The 23,995-nt window shown below is 58.4% G+C and overlaps 6 protein-coding genes across 6 annotated transcripts; 2 read left to right on the top strand and 4 right to left on the bottom strand.

The window, feature by feature from the left end:
* Positions 1-34: 34 nt before the first annotated feature.
* ETH_00029660 (uncharacterized protein) lies at positions 35-1,396 on the top strand (the record flags this gene model as incomplete). Its single annotated transcript, XM_013374360.1, has 2 exons — positions 35-948; positions 1,273-1,396. 2 exons carry the CDS (start codon positions 35-37, stop codon positions 1,394-1,396), a joined length of 1,038 nt encoding a protein of 345 aa, XP_013229814.1.
* Positions 1,397-2,336: 940 nt separating this feature from the next.
* Positions 2,337-5,663, bottom strand: ETH_00029665 (heat shock protein 40, putative; the record flags this gene model as incomplete). The annotated part of the gene is made up of 14 exons (XM_013374361.1): positions 2,337-2,391; positions 2,521-2,590; positions 2,929-3,119; positions 3,360-3,422; positions 3,518-3,537; positions 3,703-3,760; positions 3,898-3,933; positions 4,084-4,171; positions 4,282-4,345; positions 4,490-4,578; positions 4,814-4,895; positions 5,006-5,071; positions 5,281-5,403; positions 5,655-5,663. 14 exons carry the CDS (start codon positions 5,661-5,663, stop codon positions 2,337-2,339), a joined length of 1,014 nt encoding a protein of 337 aa, XP_013229815.1.
* Positions 5,664-7,429: 1,766 nt separating this feature from the next.
* On the top strand, positions 7,430-10,519 carry ETH_00029670 (uncharacterized protein; the record flags this gene model as incomplete). Its single annotated transcript, XM_013374362.1, has 10 exons — positions 7,430-7,666; positions 7,785-7,817; positions 7,945-8,054; positions 8,288-8,355; positions 8,529-8,622; positions 8,729-8,789; positions 9,026-9,100; positions 9,279-9,528; positions 10,125-10,207; positions 10,439-10,519. The coding sequence occupies 10 exons, from the start codon at positions 7,430-7,432 to the stop codon at positions 10,517-10,519; spliced, it is 1,092 nt and encodes a 363-aa protein (XP_013229816.1).
* A 688-nt stretch (positions 10,520-11,207) lies between these two features.
* ETH_00029675 (uncharacterized protein) lies at positions 11,208-13,107 on the bottom strand (the record flags this gene model as incomplete). Its single annotated transcript, XM_013374363.1, has 2 exons — positions 11,208-11,954; positions 12,163-13,107. 2 exons carry the CDS (start codon positions 13,105-13,107, stop codon positions 11,208-11,210), a joined length of 1,692 nt encoding a protein of 563 aa, XP_013229817.1.
* Positions 13,108-13,753: 646 nt separating this feature from the next.
* On the bottom strand, positions 13,754-15,807 carry ETH_00029680 (uncharacterized protein; the record flags this gene model as incomplete). The annotated part of the gene is made up of 2 exons (XM_013374364.1): positions 13,754-14,064; positions 14,208-15,807. The coding sequence occupies 2 exons, from the start codon at positions 15,805-15,807 to the stop codon at positions 13,754-13,756; spliced, it is 1,911 nt and encodes a 636-aa protein (XP_013229818.1).
* Positions 15,808-17,335: 1,528 nt separating this feature from the next.
* ETH_00029685 (uncharacterized protein) lies at positions 17,336-23,935 on the bottom strand (the record flags this gene model as incomplete). The annotated part of the gene is made up of 1 exon (XM_013374365.1): positions 17,336-23,935. One exon carries the CDS (start codon positions 23,933-23,935, stop codon positions 17,336-17,338), a length of 6,600 nt encoding a protein of 2,199 aa, XP_013229819.1.
* Between the last annotated feature and the right edge of the window lie 60 nt (positions 23,936-23,995).

Genomic DNA, 23,995 nt, shown 5'->3' on the forward strand with positions numbered 1-23,995 from the left:
CCCCCGAGGCCCCGCAAGCCTGCACTGCTTACCAATGGCAGCGTGCACTGCCCAGTGCGCCGCAGGTGGAGAGGCAGCGAGAGCTCAGACGGCGGGCCGGAGCAGCCCACAGCCTGAGGGCGTCCCCTCTCTTGTTCCTCAGGGGTCCCCTGCAGGAGAGGCTGTTACCTACAGGTGGTCAGGGGGAGCCCTCGTGCAGACAGCAGCAGCAGCTGCTGCTGCAGTAGCAGCAACACCCGCACCAGCAACTCCAGCAGCTTCAGTGTGCGAGGCAGCTGTAGCAACGGCGAAGGCAGCAACACAGGCAGTGCTCCCCGCCGCTATTGCGGCTGCTACTGCTGCTGCTGCTGCTGCTGCTGCACGCAGCGCGCCTTTGGGGTCTCTGCAGCAGCTAATTGAAGAAGCCGAGGAGGCCGTCGCCCTAGAGGCTCTCTCGGGGGCCCCTGGGGTGTCCGTACCCAAGGGGGCCTCCGACGTCTCCCGCTACATGCTGACTCCTGCTGTGAGTACCCACGGCGCTCTGCGGGTGCCCGCAGGCCCGCAGGACCAGCGAGGGGCCCCCAAGGCCTCACGCTTAAGCGCAGGAGCAGCAGCGCCGCAGTGGGAAGCTGTGGAGGCACAGAGCACAAGGAGTGTCTTGGGGACTGCCCGCAGCGAGGGGGGCCCCTCTCTGCAGGTTGGATGTGCCCTGGAGCCCCTTGGGGCGCCCGCCGCCAGAGACTTAGGGGCCCCCACAGGGGGGCCCCCACATGCGGAGGGACCCTTCACCATGCACTCCCTTAAGCTTCGCCCCGGCACCCCGGTTACAGGCATCCCAGCGCCTACCTCGGGGCTCTCCCAGACACTTCCCTTGCTGCTTGAGGGAGGCCAACAGCAGCAACAGCAACAACAACAGCAGCAGCAGCAGCAGCAAACACAAACGCACCGAGGGCTCCTAGGGAGACCCAGGTGAGGGGCCGCGATAATTTTTCGCCGGCTTACTTGCTACACCAAAATAAAAAAGCACAAGAGCCGGCAGTGCAGTACAAAATATATATGCTGTTTATCTACTGTATATAATAACTATGATTAAATAGACTGCATGCCGCATATATGATCTATCAGCTTTACGACTTTGTATTTATACATATGTAAGTACATGTATGTGCAAGCAGACTAGGCTTCTCTCTGTACTGCGTTCACCTAGCTGGACGGACAATGGGCACGCCGATAATTCTGCTGCTATTGCTGCTGCTGTTTGTGTTGCTGCTGCCGTATCTGTTGCTGCTGCAGCCTCTTGGGGGCCCGCAGCAGGCTGGGCCTTGACGGGGAAAAAGTCCCTGGCAGTGTCCTCCCAGCGGAGCCCCTGCCGCAGCAGCCGCTGGGGGGCCCTTGCAGAAGGGTCCCCGGGTCGTAGGGGGCCCGCCTGCAGCAGAGGCTGTTAGGGGCTCCTATAGGGGCCCGTCGCTCGCTACCCTGAGGATCTTTGTTTTGCTGGGGGCCTTCACAAGGTCCCCCACTCCGCCCCAGGGGCTCAGGGGCCCTGGGCAGCCCCAATGCTTTTAACCAGCTCTCAAATAGGTCTGTGTGAGCTGCCTGCTGCCCTTAGGGCGGCGCTGTCGCTTCCAACTACCACCTCTAGCTATTCCTGCATGCGGCTGCGTACCTTACATTCGCAGCTGCTCGTGCACGCTGAGCGCAGGTAGCTGGTAGATAGCTAGGGAGCTAGCCAGATAGCTCTTGGTAGCTAGAGAGGTTGGGCGCCTCTCGTTTACAGGGGCAGGGAGCTTAGGAGAGGTTGCTTCTGCATGTTCTCCTCCACTAACGGCCAGGCCATGATGGCTCGCTACTTAATTGCCTAGGCGGCTAGCCAGACCGCCAAACAGCTAACTCATGAGTCTTGTCAAGCCTCAGGCTCCGACCAGCGGCAGCAACTCCCTAGCCAATCTGCTGCCATTTACTTCAACTCTGCACAGAGTTAAGGTGGGCAGCCACTGCAGCCCAGTACCACAAAGCCTCCAAAACCAGAGGGCCGCTACATCCCCTTGTGGGCGCCCGCTGCCGAGTGGGCCCGGCACACGGCGCGGTTGACGCTGCTGAAGCCTCCGTATTCGCAGCAGCAGCAGCAGGGGCTGCGGTAACAGGGACTGCAGCAGCTGGGGCTGCAGCAGGTTGGGCTGCAGCAGCAGCAGCTATAAGCCCCGCACAGCAGGGGCTGCAGCGGAAGCAGCCACAAGCCCCGTAGATTCCTGGCGCGAAGTGTGACGACACGGCCCGTTGGGATTGTGCACCTCCCTCCTGCTTGGGCTGCCGCTACTGCCCGCCGTCTGCTGCTGCAGCAGCAGCAGCGAATGCACCTACGAGTTCGCCAATATTTCCTTCAGCTTTGTCTTCTGGTCGTCCGACAGAGTCCTGAAGCCGCAGCAGCAGCAGCAGCGCGACCCACGTCTGCTAGACGCCGCAGCACCACCCACAGCAAACACTGCACAGCAAGAAGCAGCCCCAGCAACGGCTCCAGCAGCAACAGCAGCAGCAGCCCACCGTGGGAAGATTATGTCGAACTCTATGATCAAGTCTCCCTTCTCCCCTGGCTTCTTGCTAATCGGCATGCCTGCAGCAGCAGCAACAGCAGCACCCGCAGCCTATGAAGCAGAGAGTCACTGTTGGCGGCATATGCCGGAACGCTCACCCGCAGTCGCAGCAGCAAGAAAAGTGATGACAGGCCACTGGCAACAGCAGCAGCAGCACAGCAACAATAGCAGCAGCAGCACACCAGAAGCAGGGCTAAGGCTGCACCCCCGCCACAACAGCGCCCCCATCCCCACAACCACCGCAGCAGCAGAGCCAACAGCAGCAGCAACAGCAGCGGCAGCGCCTACAGCAACAACACCAGCAGCAGCAACCGCAGCAACAACTCCACCAACAGCAGTAGCAGCAACAGGCGCGGACCTTCTCCGGGGACAACCTTCCTGTACTTGGGGTTGACGACTTGGTCAACCTTGACGTGGAGCGTTCTGTTGTCGAGGGTGGTGACAGGTACTGTGAAGCCGACAAGGGCCTTCAGCAGCGGCACCGGCACTTTGTAAATCAAGTGGCTCCCGTCCCGCGTGAAACGTGAGTGCGGCTTGCACTTCACAACGCTGCGCAGCGCACACGCACGCGCATCCGCTGCTGCTGCTGCTGCTGCTGCTGCTGCTGCTGCTGTTACTGCTGCAGCTGCCACTGCTGCAGCTGTTACTGCTGCAGCTGACTGTGATTGTGTTGATCGCTCTCCGGTGCTGCAATTATGGTGTTGGTGATAAATCTTGTGAGCTCGAAAGAGCCACAATGAAGCAGCAGCACCAGCAGCAGCAGCAACAGCAGCACCAAACACAACCTACAATATAAGGTCCCCCGGGGGCCCGTTGGGGGTTTCTTGGCCTCCTTCGCCGCTGAAAGTGATCCTGCATAGAATAAAACCATTCAAACGGCGGGCTTAGCAGCAGCGACAGCAGCAGCCGCAGAAATGGCAGCTACAGCAGCAGAAGAAGCAGCTGACTTGGTGCCCTCCTTCCACCCCTGCAAAAGCACATCAGCCAAACAGTACACAGCACGCGACGGCTTACTCCTAAAGCCTAAACCCTAAACCCTTAGCCCGAATATCCTCAACACTGAGACCAAACCCCTAAATCCTAAAACTCCCACTTCGAACCCTACACCCCTGGCCCCTAACGGGAAGCTCACCGCCTTGACGTCGACAGTTACAACGTTGTCTTCCTTAACCGGACGGCCGTTATGGAAGCTGCACCAAACCAACACGTCAAACCCTGAGCCCTACGTCCTGTGCTCCAAACTAATTGCGGCCTCCAGCAATCTAAAATCCTGAAGGCTAAGCGCTAAACCCTAAGCCCTAAACCCTAGTTGGGGAACTGCACGAACCGCGTTCTGCCAATCTTCATCTTCTTTGTGGTTCCGCTGCAGCACAGGGGCAGCACAACAGCGGCAGCTAGGTGTTCAGACACCGCGTCGAGCCCAAATCCAAAGCCCTATGCACTAAACCCTGAATCCAAAACTCTAGACCCTGAAACCTATGCCCTAAACCCTGCTTCGTATGGTGTGGCATACGTGTACAGCTCCTCCAAGGTGCAGACCAAGTCCCTCTCGTAGGATCGGGGTTTGCTGCTGCTGCTCATTCCCTGCATGCTACCACACCCTGCAGCAGTAGCGAACACAAAAGCCATCCCTTCACTGGTCACATCAGCAAAGCAGCAGCAGCAGCACAAGCGGCCGCAGCAGCACAAGCAGCAGCAGCAGCAGCCTTACGTCTGCCTCCAGAAGTGCTGAACCGCATGCCAAAGGGACCACCCGCGCCGGCCATACCAAAGATCTGAAGACAACAGGAACCCTAAACCTTTAACCCTAAACCCTAAGAATCAACCCTAAGCCCTAGGTTCCACTTCTCCAGTGCACCTACAAGTGAGACCCTGAAATCAAAGCCCTGGGGACCAAACCATAAACCCTAAACCCTCACAGGATGTGAGAAGGGGTCTTCCGAGTCTCCACTCATCCTGTCGGTCCCAAAGAAGCGCGAAAATATCTCGCTGGGGTCCACTTCCCTGTCTGGTGCGCACCAACCCTAAACCCTGAACCCGAAACCCTAAACCCTAGACCCTACGCGTCCCTTGTGGCCCCTCGCTGAAAATAATATTTCTGCATTACTGCAGGGCGATAAAAGACTTCGTCTACAGCTAAGGCTGCTTGTAACTTCGACTCAAGGGCACCTCCGCATGGGGCGTAAAGTCTAGGGTTTAGGGTCTGGAGTTCCCTCTGGCTGCGGCTAGCGGCTTCAACTCACAGAAGACATTTGCACCGCCGGGGCTGCCGCTGGGGGCCCCGGCTCCCCCCTTGAGGCCCTCTTCTCCGAATTTGTCGTATATCTGTACAAGCAGGCTCCAAACCCTGAACCCCAGACTCTAAACCTTAAACACTTAGCCCTTCGGGTTAAGGACGTGCACTCAGGGCTCCGGGGGCCGGGTCTTGTGCTCGCCTGTCTCCTTTCTTTGTCACTCAGCACATCGTAGGCTTCCGCAATGTCTTTGAATTGAGCTTCAGCCTGCACAGAAAGCGAGGGTTTAGGGTTTAGGGTTTTTGAACCAGAGGGGTGAGCAAAGGGCCGAGAAATCGAACGGACACAAACGAGGCAACTAAGGAAACAGCGGAATCAAACAGCAGAGAAGAAAGACACGAAGAGAAAAGCGGGCAGCAGGCCCCACACCCATGTTCTTGTTATGGTTTAGGGTCTAGGGTTCAGGATTTACGGACCTTCTTTTTGGCTTCAGGGTCCGCGTGCTTGTCTGGGTGCCACTTCATGGCCAACTTCCTGTACGCCTTCTTGAGGTCAGCCTCGGTGGCCTCTCTGGGAACCCCCAGGATTCTGTAGTAGTCCTGCGGCGCAAATAAAGAGGAAATAAGCGGCAGCAAAAGGTAAAAATAATACACTAATAATCAGTTTGAGTCAATTAATTAACGAAAACACGCAGACGGCTGAAGGAACGCGCAAGAGAAGCACAAGCTGCTCCACATACTGACTCGGCAGCAGCACAGGCAGCGGCAGCAGCAGCTGCTGCAGCAGCAGCAGCAAGAGGCCGCCGCTTGAAACGTATCTGCTTCCGTCGCTGTCAGCCTGCTATACGCACCTTCCCCATTGTGACAAGCGCGGAGGTGACCGGCTCCTGCTGCTGCGTGTGCTACTGCCGCTGCTGCTGCTGCTGCCTAGACCAGCTCCGGTGCTGGTGCTTATGCTGGCAATCCTGCTGCTGCTCCTGCTTTGATTGCAGTACACTCTAGGAGAAATGTGTGAAGCAAACAAGGTGGACAAAGAGACCGACCGGCGGCCTTGACTAGCTGTTGCTGCTGTTGACGTCTGCCGCTGCTGCTGCTGCTGCTTCCGCTACTGCAGACTCCGCCGATTCTGCTGTCACGCAGATTTAATAACGCAACAAATGTAAGGGAGAGACCCGACTGCAGCAGCAGCGCCTGCGACAACGGCTGGCTGTGGCTGGCAGTCCCTGCACAATTCGCTGCTGCTGCTGCTGCTGCCGCTCCTGGTGGAGAAGCAGTGGGTGTTTTTTTGCTGTTACGAGTCAGGAACCTGTGTGTACAGAAGAATACGGGATTTATCTATCAGCTCAGCTGCTGCTGCTGCTGCTATTGCTGCTGCTGCTATTGCCGTTGCCGTTGCTGCAGTGGGGTTTTAACTGGGGGCCCCAGTGCCAGAGGCAGCAGCAACAAGAGAGCCGCTGCAGACACAAGTGTTGTAATGAAGAAGCCGGAGCTGCATAAAAACCTATTTACAGTTGTGCTGCTGTTGCTGCTGGTGCTGCTGCTGCAGCAGCAGCTGCTGCTGCCGTACGTACAGGCTGCCGTGGAGGCAGGGCCGCAGCAGCTGCGTAGTAACAAGCTGTGTAGCAAGAGCGGCAGCAGCAGCAGATACAACAAAAGCCCCGAAGCAAAGCAAACAAGCAGCTAAAGTATTACGAAGAAACTAATGGTAGAATCGCGGTGTGAATTTATGCTGTTGTTGGGGGGCCCTCTTACGACACCGTGGGGGCCTCTTGCCCCTGGGGCGTTTCAGCAGAGTCTCTGCTGGTGCTGCTTGTGCTGCCGCTGCTGCTTGCGCTGCTGCTGCTGCTGGGGGCACTAGAACAGAAAGTAAATTAAGGAAGATCAAATTAACTAACCAACTTTCGCCCACGCATTTTTTCCCCTAAAGACGCCCCCCATCGCGGCAGCAGCAGCAGCAGCTGCTGCTGCTGCTGCGGCGGCGGGGGGGGCCGCTGCCGCAGGCGGCTCGATACGCTGGGCGGCGCCCGAGACAGGGCCCCCAAGCTGCTGCGCCCTGGCTCCACAGGACGCCCTAGCAACTGAGATTCGCAGCAGGCCTTGTGGGTTCCCCTAACTCTCTGCAGACTCACACAGACACGGAGACGATCCCAGGCGAGACAGAGGACGATCCCACAAGCTGCTGCTGGTGCTGCTGCTGCTGCTGCGGCTGCGGCCGCTCCTGATCGGTCGACCGCTCCTGCTCTGTCAGGTCAGTCCTGCTGCTGCTAGTCACCCAGAGCAGCAGAGCTCAGCAGCAGAGGAGCGCCTGCTGCTGCTTCCGCTGCAGAAGAACACTAATATCGACATTGCTTGCAGCAGCTTCTACTATTGCCGGGGGAACAGCAACATCTGGCGATCACGCAAGCTGCAGCAGGTGGAACAACAGCAGCAGCAGCGGCTAATATCACTCAACTGCTGCACCCCAGAATCTTGGACAGCAGCCGTACCTCCAGGGGCCGCTGCAGAAGCAGCAGCATCCGCTGCAGTAGCAGCAGCATACGCTGCTGCTGCAGCAAATAAATCAAACCCGGCTCTCAGCCTAGGCCGTCCAGCGCCAAACACGGCGAGGTCCCTCCCCCCTGCCACGATGGGGCGGAAACAGCACCTGCTGCAGGAGCAGCAGCAGCAGCAGCACACTGGGGAGAGCAGCCAAGCGCTGCTGAAGAAGAAGTGCCAGCAAGAGCCTAGCTGCGACGCAGTCCTCGACATCAGTAGCGGCGGCAGGAGCAAGACTAGCAACAGCAACAGCAGCAAATCTGAGAAGATCAAACTCATCGGGGCCCTCTGTGTCTTTCTCTTTGGGTATTGCGGACAGCCAATCCTTGTAAGCCCCTGCTTTGCGGTCGTTGCTGTTGCTGCTGCCAGTGCTGCACCTGCTGCTGCTGCACCTGCTGCAGCTGCCTATTTACTCTCGTCTGTGCTGCGTATTCTGCTGCTTGCAGGTCGACTTTTGCCGTTACCAGGGCGTGGCAAGCGTGAGTTGGGTTCCTTCGCTCCTGCTGCTGCTGTGACTGGACCTGCTGCTGCTTCTGCTGTTGTTACTGCTGCTGTTGCTGCTGCTGCTGCTGGTGACTGGCGTGTTGGGTTGAGGTGTACGTACAGGCCAGCACCTTCCTGTTTCTACTGCCGCACTTCATCGGAATGCTCGTCGCCGGCAGCCTTCCCCTTTCTGCTGATTCCAAGAGACCCGAATCCAGGGCCCAGTTACGGAAGTCAGTCGTTGCTGCTGCTGCAGCTGTGGCGGCTGCTGCAGCTATTGCTGCTTCTATTCCAGGGCCCAGCTACAAAAACTAATGACTGCTGTTGCTGCTGTTGCAGCTGGAGCTGCTGCTGCTGCTGCCCAGCTGTTTTGCTGCGTGTTACCTGGTGCCGCTGCCTCCACTGTCGCTGCGTTTGCCTTCATCTGTTGCTCTAATTGCTGGCGTTGCTGCTGCTGCTGCTGCAGCCCCCGTCTTTGGCGTCGAGCCTTCAGGCTGGCTTTGATAGATTTGAGTCACCAGCTGCTAGAGAAGGGTGAGGCGCTTATCTGGCTAGCCACCTCCGTCGCTAGCTAGCCATGTATCTTCCTAGCTAGCTAACATACTGGGTTATTCGCGCCTGGGTGAACACATAATAAGCTATAAGTGCAGCAAAAGCAACACCTTGTGCTGCTGTTTGCTGCCCTGCTGCTGCTGCTTCTGCTGCAGCGGGCCTGGTGCTGTGCGGCTCTGGGGTGTACATATTGCTCAGCAGCACCTCCATTGTTTGGACTGCTGTTCTCTCTGCCCTCATTCTAGGCAGGTACTGCAGCGGTAACAGACACAGCAGCAGGCAGCGCAGCAGCAGCAGCAGCAGCAGCAGCAACCGTAATAATGGAAGATGGGACACTTATACGTTGCGGTTGCAGGAAATTCTCACCTCTTAAATACTTCAGCCTCTCCCTAATCGTTGCGGGCGTCTCCATTAAGGTAGACAGCAGCGCAGCAGCCGCAGGAGCGGCAGCAGCAACAGCAACAAAAACAGCGGCAACAGCTGCAGCAGGCTCGCTGCAGTGCCATTCGGGTCTTGGCGTGCTTTCCTGTTTGTTGCTTCATGGGTTCCAGAGACGCTCGCTGCCTGGGGCGTTGCAGCCGTTGCTGCAATTTCCCTCTGTTGCTGTTCTTTTTCTTTTGCTGCTGCTGCTGCTGCTCGTGCTGCACTTCAGGCATCGAATTTGTCACTCACCTTCAGCAGCCAGGAGTCACTTGGAATGATCTTGTCACTACTTGCTGCAATACTTGTAAGGTTGTTTCGCAGAAGGAGTAGCATAAGTAGTGGCAGCAGCGGTAGTCATAGCAATGGCAGCAGCAGCAACAGCAGCAGATACAGTAAAGGATGCAGCAAATGCAACAGCAGCAGCAGCAGCAGCGACCGCAGCAGCCGCAGCTAGCGCCCACCGGCTGAGTGTTGCTTCGCAGCAAGGCCTGACCTTCGTGCTGAACGAACGCTTTATGGAGGACGAAGACGCTCCCATCACTGGCCTTAACCTGGTCTTTATGATGGGGTATGTTGCCGTTGCTGTTACTGCTGGAGCTGCTGTTGCTGCTGCCGCTGCAATTGCCTATGCTGTTGCGGTTGCAGAGTCTTATTGCGGGTTTTGTGTGCGTCAACAGGGCCATCAGCACTGGGCTGCTGTTGGTGTGGACTTGTGTGTGGACGCTGCCCCAGGTGTGACTCTTAGCTAGCTGCTGCCGAGGCTGCTGGTAGCCAACTAGCTGGCTATCTGGCTCGCTTGCGAGCTGGTCAGCTAGCTAGCCAGAGTCTTGCCGCCCCTGCCTCCAGCCGTGCTTCTGCCGCAGCTCTGAATGTTTTCTTTCATGTGCATCGCGCGTCTAGTGCTTTGGCGTGTTGGCTCGTGCGCTGGCTAGCTGCGGCTAGCTGTGGCATGCTGTGGCGAGCTGTGTGTGCCTGTAGCTAGACGCGCTGATATTAAGTCGAGTTAGGGATCAAGGAGGAGACGCAAGGACCATCGCATTGCTTCTTTTTTTACTGCTGCTTTGTGGGGCCTTCCATTCGGCCACAATGTGGTATATAATATCCCGGCTAGGTTAGCCTGCTGCTGCGGTTGCTGCTGCGTTTGCTGCTGCTGCTGGTGCTTCATTTGCTGCTGCTGTTAACGCACTTTCTGCCGTTAATGCAGAAAAAATTGCCTCACATTCTGGTCTTGCTGAAGCAGTAGGAGCTCGTGCTGGTGCGTCTGCTCCTACTGCCGCTGCTGCGTAGAGCTGCTGCTGTCGCTCCTATACTGCGGTGTTGAATAACAGGCGCTGTCACTTCGGGGGCGCTTAAAGGCTGCAAAGCAGCGGCAGTGGTCGTGCTAAGCCACGTCCTTTTCTGCAGTGTGCAGGTTCGTTGTTGCTTCTGCTGCTGAAACTTCTGCTGCACTTGCTGCTGCGCCTGCTGTTGCTGCGCACCATACTGCTACACATGCTTTCACTGCACCTGCTACTGCATCCGCTGCCGATGCATCTGCTGCTGCTGTGCTCAGTGGTATTTTGTTTAGCACTGGCGGCAGTTGTGTGGTTCTATGTTGCAAAGAAACCTACGTCCGCCAAATGTTGCCTTGCTGCTGCTGCAGGAGTCTCAGTGCATAGGCGTGCGCAAAGGCATCGCTGCGGCGATGTGCGTTGCTGGCGTAGTGCTGCACTCTGTTCTCTGACATTCCGCACAGCAAAGGGGGCCCTAGCAGTCCCTGAGGTTCCAAGAGTCTCCTTTTGCCGCATTGGCGGCGGCACAGTCGCTGACAGCAGCAGCAGCAGCGACAACGCGGCCGCCGCAGAAACCGTATAAATGTGTTTAAGGTTCTTTCTCTTCTGATTATGCCCCGGCACGGTGTCTAAAGGTTTCGGTGCTGCAGACTACCGAGCCAACTAGTGAGCCTGCTAGCTGTGTACAACAGTGGCGCAGCAAGCCGCTTGACTGGCTAGCGACGCAGGAACAACGCACGCAGCGTTGCTTTGGACCCGGAGCGTTTCATCGCTCCGCCTGATGTGCGGCTTGCTCGCTGTCGAACTGGCTAGCTAGCTGGCTAGCGAGATCGCTGCTGGCCTGGCCACTCTTGCTGGTTAGCTAGTCATCTTTCGATCTAGCTATGGACCAGCGAGCTTTAAGCTGGCTGCCCAGCTAGCCAATTCTAGCGCGACTCGGACACCTAGCATCCATCCCTAGAAAACAGTCCCCAGAAGGTGCAGCAGCGCCAGCCTTTGCGGCAGCAGAAGTTGCTGCTGCTGCTGCTATCCGCCGGCAGTGCAGCCAAATGGTCGAAAGCAGCAGCAGCGAGGACAGAAGACACAAAGCACAGCAGGAGCTTGCGGCAAACAGCATGCACAGCTGCTGCTGCGCGGCTACTAGTCGCCGACGGCGCTGCAGTCGATGAACTCTGTCCGGTCGCCGCAGCAGAGGCTGCTGCCGCTGTTGCACCTCACTGGGGAGTGTCCAGTCAGCAGCTCAATTGCTGCTGACGGGGGCCCCTCGTAAGCAGCAGGGGGCCCCAGAGAGCCACAAGGAAGGTCCCCGCAAGCGTTGTGGCTCCAGGGGTCGTCCACTTCATCTGCCGCTTTTGCTGGAGTCTCGTCTGAATCCCACCACTTCAACAGCTGGTGCTGCTGCTGCTGCTCCTCCTGGTGCTGCTTCCCGGTGGCGCCGCTGCGCAGCCCATAAAGCAGCAAGTCCAAGAGGTAGGGCCCGTCTTTGTTCGTGTAGATGTAGTCGGCGCCGTCTCTGAGACCCGAGAGACTGGCAAGAGCTCTAGTGCCTTGCTGCGGCTCCTGCGGCTCCTGCAGCTCCCCCGCAGCAAGACCTGCAGCAGGAGGCCGCAGCAGCTGAAGGTATCCAAACAGTGCCTCTGGCCCCCGCGCGCGCTTCACCGTGGACAGGTGGTGGCTCAGCAGCGAGACGAACAGTGCCTGGTCGCTGGCCGGCAACTTGCCGCTGCTCTGCTGCTGCTGCTGCTGCTGCTGTCGGTAAGACACATCGACGAGGTCTAGCAGGGACAGCAGGGCCCTCATCAGCAGCCACTGCAGCAAGCGGAGGCAGCCCTCCCGCAGCGCTGCTGCAGCAGGAAGGCAGTCTAGCGGCAACAGCTCGCAGAGACGCTGCAGCAGCAACAGAAACAAAGGCATTAGCTAGCTTCCGCTACTTTACGTTTGCGGCAGCAGCAGCGGCAACAATAACAACAGCAGAAGCAGCAGCGACCAACATGAACACAATCGTTTCTGCAGCGGGCTGGGACTGCAGCCGTCTTTCTCGAAGCCGCGAGAAAAACAAGCAGCAGCAGCGGCGGCAGTTACTGCTGCGACGCACCAGCAGCACATCACGGGCCTGTCTTTCCTTTTGCTGCTTCAAGGTCCCGACCTCTCCGGTGGCTCTGCGCCTCTCAGCTGCCTGCAGCAACAGCCGCTCAGCAGCAAGCTCTGCTGCAGCGCGGGCCTCAGCAAACCCGAACAAGGCGACTGAGGCCTCTGCCCTCTCAACGTCTCCATTCACCTGCACAAGGGCCCTCCAGACTCCGCCTTCTGGCGCTGCTGCTGCTGAAGCTGGCCTGCTGCCGCTGCTGCTGGTGCGGATGGAAGTGGCTGTGCCGCATGCAGTGGGGGCAGCCCCTGGTTCTTCTTTCGTCTCTTCAGCAGCAACGTCAGGAGGAGTAGAGGGACAAAAGAAAACGAGGGCTGCTGTTGAGGGGCTTAGAGTCTGCACTGCGCCGATCTCCCCACAGCGGCGGGCGCTTGCCCACTCAGCACAGTTGCTGCTGCTGCTGCTGCTGCTGACAGCCGCAGGCACTCTGCAGTTTCTGCCAAGAGGAGCATCCAAGTTCCTCTCTGCAGCCACAAAGAGGTCCGCCTGCGCTGGAAGAGCTGGGAAATCTTCCAGTATTCGCAGGGGGGGCCCGAGGGCCTTTGGGGGCCCCGACAACGCCTGGGGGCCCACCTCTTCTGCTGTTTGTGGTGTGTTGGGGCCTGTTGAGTTGATAGACAGAGGCGGAGAGGACGGCAGGGGGTGGCCTGCCTTCCGCTCATCCTGCGGCTGCTGCGGACTGCTTCCTGGCTGCTGCGTGGCTGAGGCAGGGGACGATGGGCGACCCACGGGATGATTGTTTTTGTGCTTAGAGGCTTTTTTAGGTGCAACAGAAGACATCGATAGAAGACAGGGGTCCGCCGTTGGCTTTTCAGGCGCCCCAGCGGGGTCCGGCGGGTCACCGGCCGCCGTCCGCGGGCGGCCAAAGGGGAACCACCTGTGTCCATTCTTCATCGTTTTCCGTCAGTAGAACTCAAAACAATGACACAAAACTTTATTACAGTACGACAAACTAGACTAAACGCGACAAAAATGGAAACTAAGAGCAACTCGCGACCAGAGGCGGCTGGGGGCCGCCAGGGTGGCCCAGCCATCCGAAGAGCGTAGCTACTGCAACGCCTGCGGGCAAACATGCGGCTCAACTGCGTCGCTGGGAAGGGAAATCTGTAAACCAACTAAACCTTATAATGTTAAAGAGTTATTTGTTGGCCCTTTCACGGCGTTTTCGCTGAAAAGGCCCCACCAGCGGCGCAGGTGACCCTGGCCAGCTGCTCAGCTGATGGGCATTGCCACCCGCGAAGGCGCCGCGTGCCGCCCACGCCCCAAGGCAGTCACCATAAACCTCAGCGCCGTCTTAACAGCTCCGCTGAACAAACGTGCGGCCTTTGTCGGGAGTACGTACGTTTCGCAGAGGGTGAAGCCAGCAAGATGCAAAACGTAGGAGCTGCTGCTCCTACTTGTTGGTGCTGCTGCCGCTCGTACATCTGCAAAGCAGCTACGTGCAGCATGAAGGGCTTGCTCAGGTCATCCCTCCACAGCCAGCAACTGCAGCCCTCCAGCAGCAGCGGCGGCTGCTGCGGCTGCTGCTGTGGCTACGGGGTTACCAGCCACTCTCTGCTGGGAGCCACACGCTGTCGTACACTACTTGACTGGGAACAATATCCCTGCCTCCGGCCGCCGCAGCCGCTGCAGCAGCAGCTGCTGCTGCTGCTCCCCTTCTCCGGGGTTTGCGCGCCTTCTGCTGCTGCTGCGAGGGCTTCGGGTGCCACAGCTGCTGTGCTGACGTAACGGCAGCTGCAACGCGGTGAGCAGCAGCTAGGCCGCTTGCTGCTGCTGCTGCTGCGTCCTGACGTGCTGAAGAAGCCGCTGACGGTTCCCTTCTGCCGTGAGTAATGGCCCCCTGATACACCCCTGCAGGAGCAGCAGCAGCAGCAGGAGCGCCAACAACGGCAGCATGCACACACAAGAACAGCAATACCAACCCTGCCCTCTAGCCCGCTTTACTAGGCAAGCCGCGGCAGCAGCAGCAGCGGCAACTAGCAGCAGACGCTTACCATCGCAGCAGGACCCGATGCATTTGCTGCTGCTGTCTCGAGCGCTGCGGCTCATGGCCCAGGCGACTACCGCAGAGGCACAGCAGCCGGCAGCTCCTAGCAGCAGCAGCGGGTTAGCTTCTGCTGCTGCTGCGGCCGCTGCCTCCCCAGCATCGGCAAATGACCTAAAAGATTCACTTAAGGCATCCAGAAGGCCCTTCAAGAAGGGTCCTTCCTCGAGAGACTGCTGCTGCTGCTGCTGCTGCTGCCGCTGCTGCGTTTGCTGCTGCTCCAGAAGGGCGGCGCTGTAGAGTTCACAGTGCAGCGGCGGCCCAGCCAACCGCATTTGCTCAGTCTTCTCCAGGTACTGCCTTCCGTTGTCTATCTGAGCGTCCTGCCCTTGCCGCTGCTGCATGTGCTGCTGCTGCTGCTGCTGTTGCTGTCCCTGCTGCGCCTGGGCGGTGGGCTGTCCGACGGACACCTGCGCGACCTCCAGTGGGGGCATCCCTTCAGCCCCAAAGTGCAGACAGAGCGCTGCATGCAGCCGCTGCGGGTTCTCAGAACTTCCATCCCCATCATCAACTGCTGCTAGTGCTGCTGCTGCAGCAGCAGCAGCAAGATCACTGGCTAAGACAGCTTCAGGTAACGCTCGACCCACAGAGGACCCCCTGCAGCTGCCGCTGCGCCTGCACAGGGGCCTCAGGCGCGTGCGGCTGTGTCTGTGGCGACGAGCAGCTGCTGTTGCCAAAAGGGGTGGCAAGCCCCCTGCAGCAGCAGCAGCTGCTGCTGCTGCTCTTGCCACCTCTGGAGGGAGTTCATGGGCGTGATGCAGCAGCAGCATTGAGAGAAGAGCTGCTGGCCCTCCTCCAAACAAGAACTGTCCTGGGATATGCTGAGAAACGGCATCCGCCAAGGCCTGCACGGAATCAACTGGTTGTGCTGTTGCTTCTGTTGCATCTGGCTGTCCTGCTAGCGTGAAGTAATAACGGAAGAAACCGCCACGCTTATGGTGCTGCTGCTGCTGCGCTTGCTGCTGCAGTTGCCGCTGCTGCTGCTTTGAATATACTGGGTTGCCTGCGGGCGCTGACACGGCGATGGGAGCACCTGCACATGCAGTTTCCTGCTGCTGCTGCTGCTGCTGCTGCTGCCGTTGCTCCATGTGGTGAGCAACTAGTACGGTATCTAAGGGCAGCGGGCGGGTGGAGTGTACGTACAGCTGAAGCCGCCAGCCGCCATGCTCTGATGAGATCGCCTCAAGAGAAGACACCCTGATTTGCTGCCGCTGATGCAGCTGCTGCCCATTTTGTTGCTGCTGCTGTTGGAGCTGCTGCTGCCTCTGCAAGACGGAAGGTGGGGCTAGGGTGGGACTCGGCAGCAACACGTGCTGCTGCTGCTGCTGCGGTCGCTTGCACGCTGCTGCTGCAGAGGTCCCAGGGGCCGCTAAAGAGGCAGGAGTTCCCGCTCGCCTGCCCATGGCAGCCGCCCCCAAGAGGCCTGGGAACCCATGGTGCTTTTGCTGGTGCTGCTGGTGTTGCTGGAGTTGCTGTTTCGGCAGGACAAGCAGCAGCAGGGGCAGCAGCAGCACCAACGCCGCTGTCCCACGCGGGGCTCTGGGCCCCATGTCGCTACGCTGTCTTGCAGCAGCAGCTGCAGCAGATGCGACGCCTGGCGTGACGGGGTCTCACCACGTAGCCACAGAAATCTGTCTTTCTCGTCGCACTTGAGCAAAATAAAAAGAAAATGGAATACAGAAGGAAGCCCGAAGCCGCAGCCGTCGCCATGCCGGTCAACAACGCCCAGGGCTGGGGCCCCATTGTTGGGTGCTCGAGGGGCCCTTTGGCTGTGGAGAAACCCCAAGGCCTGCTCTCTCTGTATATTCGTTACCTTATTTTTCTTACGCAGGTTTGCTTAAATGTAGTTAGCATTTTTGGGCGCGTCCCACGTTGGCAAGTCCCCGAGACATACGGGGCATACCTGCAAATGTATGGCCCCCGACAAACGAAAAATGGTGCTTGCGCCTTTCTGGCCCTCCTCTGCGCCTCCAGGGGCCCCATATGCCTCTTGCATGCACTTAAGTGCAGAGCCGCGGGCTCGAAAGTTCCTCTGGGGTTTCCCTGGGGCCCCCGTAGTGGGCAGTGGGGAGCGGTTTAAGGGTCAGCATTTGCTCCATAGCAGCAGTAGCTGCATTAGCTTGGATAGCCCGAACCCCTAAGCTGTAAACCCTAAATCCTAGTTGGTAGTCACGTGCTTGCTAACTCGTTTGAAGACGCGAAAGGAGTATTCGTCAGTGTGTAGCTGTTGCGCACGTTGGAGGCAGCGCAGCAGCGGTTATTTATTTCTAGTTCAATTCCTCGGCGAATCTTATGGGGCCACGCAACGCCAAACAGACTAAACTTTAGTGCCTGCGCGCATGCATTTAATAGTAGACGCTCGCGTAGGCTTTTAAAAGTACACATGATGTGCGTCTGAACGTGCATGTACACTTGCAAGTGCATATGCCTTTTGGCTAGGACGGGTAGGCTTGGGCCGCAGCCTCTTGTTTTTGCCATGAATCTGTTGCGGCTCGTTCCTCTTCAGTGTATCATTTGCATGTGTCTGTCTCTAGTTCTTTTCATTGCATCAGCTCGTATTTCTTTTTGAGAGGCGTCCGCGCGTCGCTCCCGTTTTGTGGGCAGCTGCCTAAGAAACGCCCCAATAGCGGTCCCCCACTATGTGCTGCTGGGCCCTCTGCTGCTGGGCTCCTTATTTGCTGCTCGTTTTCACATTTGCTGCTGGGCCCATTCATCGTATGCATGCGCATGTGGAGCCAGGGGCTTTGCCTCGAGCTGCTGGCGTGGTGAGTTTCTGCTGCGTGTCCGCTAAGTCGGGCTCTTTCTCCCAATGAGCTGTGTCTTTTTCTCATGTTTCTCTTGCTTTCTTTCGCTATTTACACCTATCTGCGCTGCTTTATTTGCCCTTGAGCTACTTTGGCTCACTTCAAATGTATTCGACTCTTGTGTTTCATCATTTAAAACACAAAGCCGCCAGCCTTCTCAGGCTCTGGGGCTTCCGGAGCTTTGTGTGACTCCCACGTTCCGCCCCTACTACTGTTCCCTGCGCAGACTCAAGGAGCAGCAACTTTGCAAAACCTGCTGCTGCTGTTGCTGCCATTACGTGCTGCACTGAGCAGCTGTGCGCCGCCGACCCCACAAAAAGGGCGAACTGAACCGTCGGGGCTTTGCAGGGGTAGCTGCCTCCCGCTGCTGCCGCTGCTTCTTCTGCTGCAACTGCTCGGGCTCTCGCTGCAGCGGCAAGGGGGGCCCAGGCAGCAGCCGTCCTTGCTGCTGCTGCTGCTGCTGCTGCGACAACTGAGCAAACTTCCTGCAAGGCTCCTGCTGCGGATACGCAGCAGTGATCTCTTCAGCTGCTGCTGCCGCAGCGAAACCATAAGGAAGCTGGAGATGAACCTGCTCCAGCGGAGAAGTTACTAGCCAAGCACTACTTTGAGACAAGAGACAAGGATCTCCCGTTGCTGCTGCTGCACCTGCTGCTGAGGGTGCTGCTTGCTTCTCCTCCCCTAAAGAACCCCAGTTCGACCCCACAGTAGCGGAGTGTCTCCTCCTAAATATCCGACATAAGGAAAATTTGCTGCTGCTGTTGCTGCTGTTACTCCGCCGTACTGGAGGCAAACTGCCCGCGGCGCCTGAACCGACTAAACCTGCTGCACCTATGCTTCTGCTGCTGCTGCTGCGCTGTGGCTCCACAGCAGTCACTCCCTTTGACGCTTCCGCAAGTGAGAAATATCGGCCGACGCTTCCGTTTCCATCAGCAGACGCAGTTCCAGCAGCTGCTGCACCAGATGCTGCAGCAGCAGCAAGAGATTGAATTGCATAAGGCGCTTCCGCGGCTACGCAAGACGGAAAAGGTTCCGAATGTAGCACAGGGACACCCCAACTTTGGAGCGGCAGCAGGTGCTGCGGCTGCTGCTGCTGCTGCTGCTGCTGCTGCTGTAGCAGCTGGTGCCACAGTTGGTCCAGTTGCTGCTGCTCCTGCTCATGCTGTTGCTCCTGCTGACCAAACGCGAAGCATGTGGCTGTGTCTGCGGCTAAGAGAAGTGATCTGCCGTCAATGGCTTGGGACTCTTGCTGCTGGGCTATATGTTGCTGCTGCTGCTCCACCTGCTGCTGCCTCTCCTTCTGCTTACGGTGGCTGCTGCGGCTGTGCCCTCCGCGAACAGCAGCAAGGAGACGAAGGCCCAACTGAGCAGCACGGCCTCTTTTTTGCTGCTGGCGCTGCAATTGGGCCCTGCAGGTCTGCTGCTCATCTAGAACTGAAGACGGGGGCAGCGGTGCTGCTGGTGTCGCTGCTTCCGGCCCAGCATAAATGTGGCTTGCAATTGCTTCCTGTGTCTTATCTGCCGCTGCTTCTGTTCCCACAGTCGCTGCTGCTGCTGTCGCCTTCACTGCGGCGGCTGCGGGCGCGGCTTCAGCAGCCGGTGCAGGACCTGTGGTGTTCCCTGCTAACGATCTTCCAGGGCTCTTGCTCAGGTGGATTGCAGAGAAACGCCGGCGGCCTTGTATCCGCTGCTGCTGTACTTGCTGTTGCTGCTGCTGCTGCTGCTGTTGCTCCTGCCCTTGTAGCTCCTGCTGCTGCTCCTGTTGCACCTGCTCTTGCTGCTGCTGCTGCAGCTGATGTCGTTGCGGTTGCTGCAGAAGCTGCTGCTGCTGCTGTAGCTGTTGGCGTTGCTGTTGCTGCAGCTGCTGTTGCTGTTGCTGCTCCTGCTGCTTTTGCGAAGCGATGAGGCATAGCCGCTGCAAGGCTTCTTGAACCTCTCTCTTATCTCTCGGTGACAGCAATCTGGCGGGAGACTGCTGCTGTAGGGTTCTGAAATTATCAAGGGCCTGCTGCCTCTGTGCCCTTGAAGCCGCAGCAGCAACTGCAGCAGCAGCTACTGCTGCGCCTCGAGCAGGCTCGTCTGCTGCAGCTGCCAGCACAGGCGAGACGTTTGCAGGCGCCGTTACACACTGGGCTGCTGCACCACCGAGTTGCTCTTCTTCCGTCTCTACAAGTGAATGTGGGGCTGTTGTTGGTGCTGCTATTGCAGAGCCTTCTTCAGGTGTACGTACACCTGAGAGGCAGCTATGCTCACCTTGCATCACTTCTCCCTCGGAAAGCAGCCTGCAGGCGCAAGATGCTGCTGTGCCTCCTGCTGCGTCAGCAGCTACAGCGGGGCCGCAGTCGAAAGCAGCAGCAGCAGCAGACGCCGCGTCAGGTGTGGCTGTTGCTGTTGTCAATACCCCGATGTCTGCGAAGCCACTCTCGAAGGCCAGGCTGGGGGTCCCTGTAGTGCAGTCTTTGTTTGCTGCTCCTGCAGCAGCCGGATCTGAAGCGGGCAGCAGCTTTGCTTCTTGAGCACTCAGCTGCTTCGGCTCCTGCTGAATTGAAATTGAAAATGGGGAAATACAGGGCGAGTTGCTGGGGAGAGCAGGCATGGGCCAGGGGTTGCGGAGCATCTCCTGTTGCTGCTGTTGCTCCTGTTGCTGCTGTTGTTGCTGCTGCACCCACTCTCTTGAGCGCTGCTGCATTGCTACCTGGAGGTGACTTTGCTGCAGCTGCAAGGGCAACAAAGCAGGTGACTGCTGGTGCTGCAGCGGGTGTTGCTGCTGCTGCTGGTGCTGCATGCTTGTCGGTGAAAGCTGCGGAGTTGGCACCAAGCTGCAGCAAGGCCCCACGACAGGAGTATCACAAAACTCAGCGTGGGGAGTTGCAGCAGCAGCAAATGCCGCAGCAGCCCCGTCGCTAATGGTGCTGCTGCTGCTTCTGCTGAAGGAAGAAGACCTAACGAAAAGTCCTTCACCTGCGGAGACAACGCCGGGTGGGGCCACAGGTGCGCCTGAGGCTCCTGTCTGCAGCAGCGCTGTCTGCTGCAGCTCTTCCAGCTGCCTATGTAGCAGCTGCTTGATGTCGCCATGCACTGCTGCTGCCTGCTGCTGCTCCCGTCGTGGCCTCCACTGGTCTCCATGTCGCTCCTCCACTTCTTGCTGCTCTTTTTGCTGCTGCTGCTGCGGTTTTTGCTTCTGCAACTGCCTCTGCTGCTGCTGATAGCTTAAATGCACTTCAGGAGGGGCCCGAGGGTTCGCAATCGGCTTTGTAGTCCACGGGAGCCCCAGGGGGCCCCTGGACATTTGCAGCAGCGGCAGCAGCTTCTCGTCTTCACCCCCTATAGCTGCGAGAAGCACATCAGCGGCATCAGTAAGCCCTACGAGGTCAGTAAGCAGCTGCAGCTCCTGTTTGCTGCTGCTGGTGAAGCTGCTGGTGAAGCTGCTGCTGCAACACCAAGAACGCCTACGGCGCACCGCAGCAGATGGTGGCGTTCGCATCCTTTCAGATGAAGCTCCTGCTCTTGCTGTTATTTCCGATTTTGGAGCGGTTGTTGCTGTTGCTGCTGGAGTGGCCTTTGGCTCTGACACGGCCTTGACTGTTGAAACAGCGGTCGAGTTTGCTGCTGGTGGTGGTGCTGCCATTGCTGCTGAGGGGACTGCTGCTGACTCTGCCACGGATGCTTTATGTTCTGGCACGCCTGTCACTGCTACTGCTGTTTCTGCTGTTGCTGCTGTTGCTGTTGCTGCTCCTGCTGCTGGAACTGGAGCAGCCAATGACTTCCTTCGTGGTGAGAACACGGTGAAGGTGCTGCTGCTTTCCTTGCTGCTGCTCTGCCTGGGCCGGTCGCTCACAATATGAGCACCAGGGTGTTCGGTGGTTAGCGGTGACTGCAGTTGCTCCCGTTGTTCTTGCTGCTGCTGCTGCAGTTGCTGCCGGTGGTAATTTTGTGACTCTGCCTCCCCCAATGCCTCACCGAGCGCCACTTCTCCACTTGGCTGCAGCTTGGCCTTCTGAAGAGTGCACTGCTGCGTGGCCTGTTCCCGGTTCTGTTGCTGCTGCTGCGACTGCTGCTGTTGCTGCTGCCTTTTGCGACCTTCAAAGTCATCCTTCCAAGCAGCAGCGGCAGTTCCATCCAACTCCTGTTGCGCCTGCGTCTGATGCTGTTGCTTCTGTTGCTCCTGTTGCAGCGTTGTGTCTTGGTATGAGCGCAAGGACGCAGTCTGATGAATTCCCCGTGCAGCAGCAGCAGCCGTTGGCCGCGGCACCAGCAGCAAAGTAGGAAGTGAGGCGTCGTTAGCTGCTGCTGCCGCTGCCGTGGACGCTGGGTGGCAACGCGTGCTGCCAGCGGGGGAACCCGCCTGCCGCAGTTCCCGTGGCACTACATGAGCTGCTGCACTAGGCGGCTCGCACCAAACTTCTTCAGCAGCAGCACTGGCAGCAACTGCAGCTGCAGCAACGGGTCTTCCGTGCATTGTCTGCTGCGAAAATGGCTTGGAATACACAACCTCAGGATGCGCCCTTGCGGCAGGTGCTGCTGCTGCTGCTGCAGTAGGCTCTGCTTCATCTGCTGCTACCTCTGTTGCATTGCTGCATGTGCATTTGCCTCCTGCTGTGTCTGCTGTTGCAGCATCCGCTGTAGACAGGGAAGCACGGTAATCGGAATCAGCGCTGCGCAGCTGGCGATCTGCTACGTGGGAAGGCACCAAGACAACAGCAGCAGCAGAAGCAGCAGTGTTGCGTCTCTCCTGAGCCCCCCAGGGCGCTGAAGATCGCGTCAGAGGCAAAGCAGCAGAAGTCACATCTTCACTGTCGCCATGCATGTGCTGCTTGCCCTCTTTTAGCTGCCGCTGCTGTTGCTGGCTGCGTTTTTGCTGCTGAGTCTGATGTTGCTGTTGCTGCTTCTCATGGGAGATCTGCAGCTGCCGCTGCGAATGGGAAAGTGGGCCTGAAACGGCCTCACTCTCCGTTATAGCTGTTGTCGTTGCCGCTGCTGCGTCCGCATCAGCAACTTTAGCCACATCATTCGCTGCCTTCCCCGCTGAGCTTTGCAGCTCCTGCAGCAGCAGCTTCGGCTGCTTCAGCTGAAACTTTTGCTGTTGTGGTCTTGGTGGCTGCAGCCCACTGTCGCCAGTCTGGCAGAGGCTCAGCGGCCCAAGCCCAGCAACACTGCTGCTGCTGCAACTGCTGCTGTTGCTGCTTCTGCTTAAGGTAGAGATGGGCATCTGAGACCCCAAGAAGTCCTCAAGGGGCCTTGCGAGTGGGTCACTCAGCTGCACGTCACATTCAGTTCGCTTTCGCTGCTGCTGCTGTTGCTGTTGCCGTTGCTGCAAATGCTGCTGCCGCTGTTGCTGCTCCGGATGGTGCTGCTGCTGCTGCTGCTGCCATTCCAGGTGCTGCTGTCGTTGGGGGGCTGCAGCAGCTGTCGCACGGGCGTCATGAAGCGGCTTCAACAGTCGATCCCTCAAACACCGCAGCTCTTCTTGAAGAGAAGACAACTGGCTGCCGCGGCCAGCAGCACCAGAAGCAGCCGTTTCTGCCGCTCCTGCTGCTGCTGCTTTTTCCTTTTTTGTTTCTAGAGTCGTGTGCCGGTCGTACCGAGAGTGTTGCTGCAGCGGCAGCTGCTTTTGTTGCTGCTGTAGTAGCAGAGAAAGCTCGTGGTGCTGCTGCTGCAGCAGCATGAGCTGCTGCTGCTGCAAACTGAGGCTACTTGAAGCTTTGCTGCTCAGGATGTCGTGCGTGTCATGCTTTTGCTTCTCTAGCTGTAGCTGCTGCTTCCATCGGTGGCTTTTACGGCTGCTGCGTCTCTTCTCCGACCTGTATACCTTACTAGGCAGCAGCAGCAAATCTTGCTCTTGCAAGCGCTGGTGCCGCCGCTGCTGCCACTGTTGCTCCTCCTGTTGCTGCAAAAGCCTGCTATGCTGTGTGTTGGCATTCTGCTGCGTTTCGTCGTTTGCCGTGGGTACTACTGCTGCTGCTGTAGGGCTTACACCGCGAGCTATGTCACTCAAAGTCAAGCTACAGCAGCTGTCTCCGTTTTTGTTGCTGCATCTGCTGGTGCAACTGCTGCTGTGGCTGCTGCTGCTGCTGCTGCTGGTTCCACCTGCGGCGGCTCCAAGCAACTTTTCCTGAAGCCACGAGGGGCTGGTTCTGTCGGCAGCAGCAGCTGCTTCTACAGACGCTGGTTCTGTCGAGTCTCGCCCCTGTTGCTGCTGCTGCTGCAGCGCACTAACTAAATTCGGGCCTGCAGCAGTGCTACCTCTTCCGGCGCTGCTGTTGCTGCTGTTGCTGCCGCTGTTCTCAGGAGGGTCGCGATACAGCAACAGCTTCTCCTCCAAAGCCCTCAAGCGGCGCAGCAAAGTGCTCGGGCGTTTGCTGCTGCCAGAAGCAAGCCTTGCAGCGCCAGAGGAGCTGCTTCTACTGCTGCTGCCCAGATGCAGCTGCGCGCACTGAAGCTGTTGGTGTTCTTTTGATTGCTGCGGCTCCTCCTTAGGTTGCACTTGCTGGTGCGGCAGCAGCAGCTGCTGCGGTTGTTGCTGCTCACGGTAGCGGCTGCGTCGCTTTGAATCCTCCCTAATGTTCGCGTTGCCGTCAGCCCTGCCTTTGACGTGGAATCTGCCGCTTCTGCTGCTACTGCTTCCGCTGCTGCTGCGGTAAGTACTGCGCCTGCTGGCCCAGTGCTCGGCTTTCAATGAAGCATGTAGCTCCTTCACCTCACGGAGATTTCTACCGTTTCCGTCGTGGCCGTTCCTGCTGCTGCTGCGTCTGCTGCTGCTGCTTTGTTTCACATGGGAAGTTGGCCCTGCTGTTGTGTCAACGCAGCTCTCGGCATCGGTGTGCTCCTGCTGCCCAGCAGGCAACTCACCACAAGCCGTGCAGGTACCCGCCATGCTTATGTGCAGCAGCGGCTGCCGGTGTGGTTGCTTCTGCGCCGGCGGGCCGCTGCTGCA

Source organism: Eimeria tenella, genomic scaffold (assembly GCF_000499545.2).
Source record: "Eimeria tenella Houghton genomic scaffold, Eth_scaff2, whole genome shotgun sequence".
NCBI classification, from domain to species: Eukaryota; Apicomplexa; class Conoidasida; order Eucoccidiorida; family Eimeriidae; genus Eimeria; species Eimeria tenella.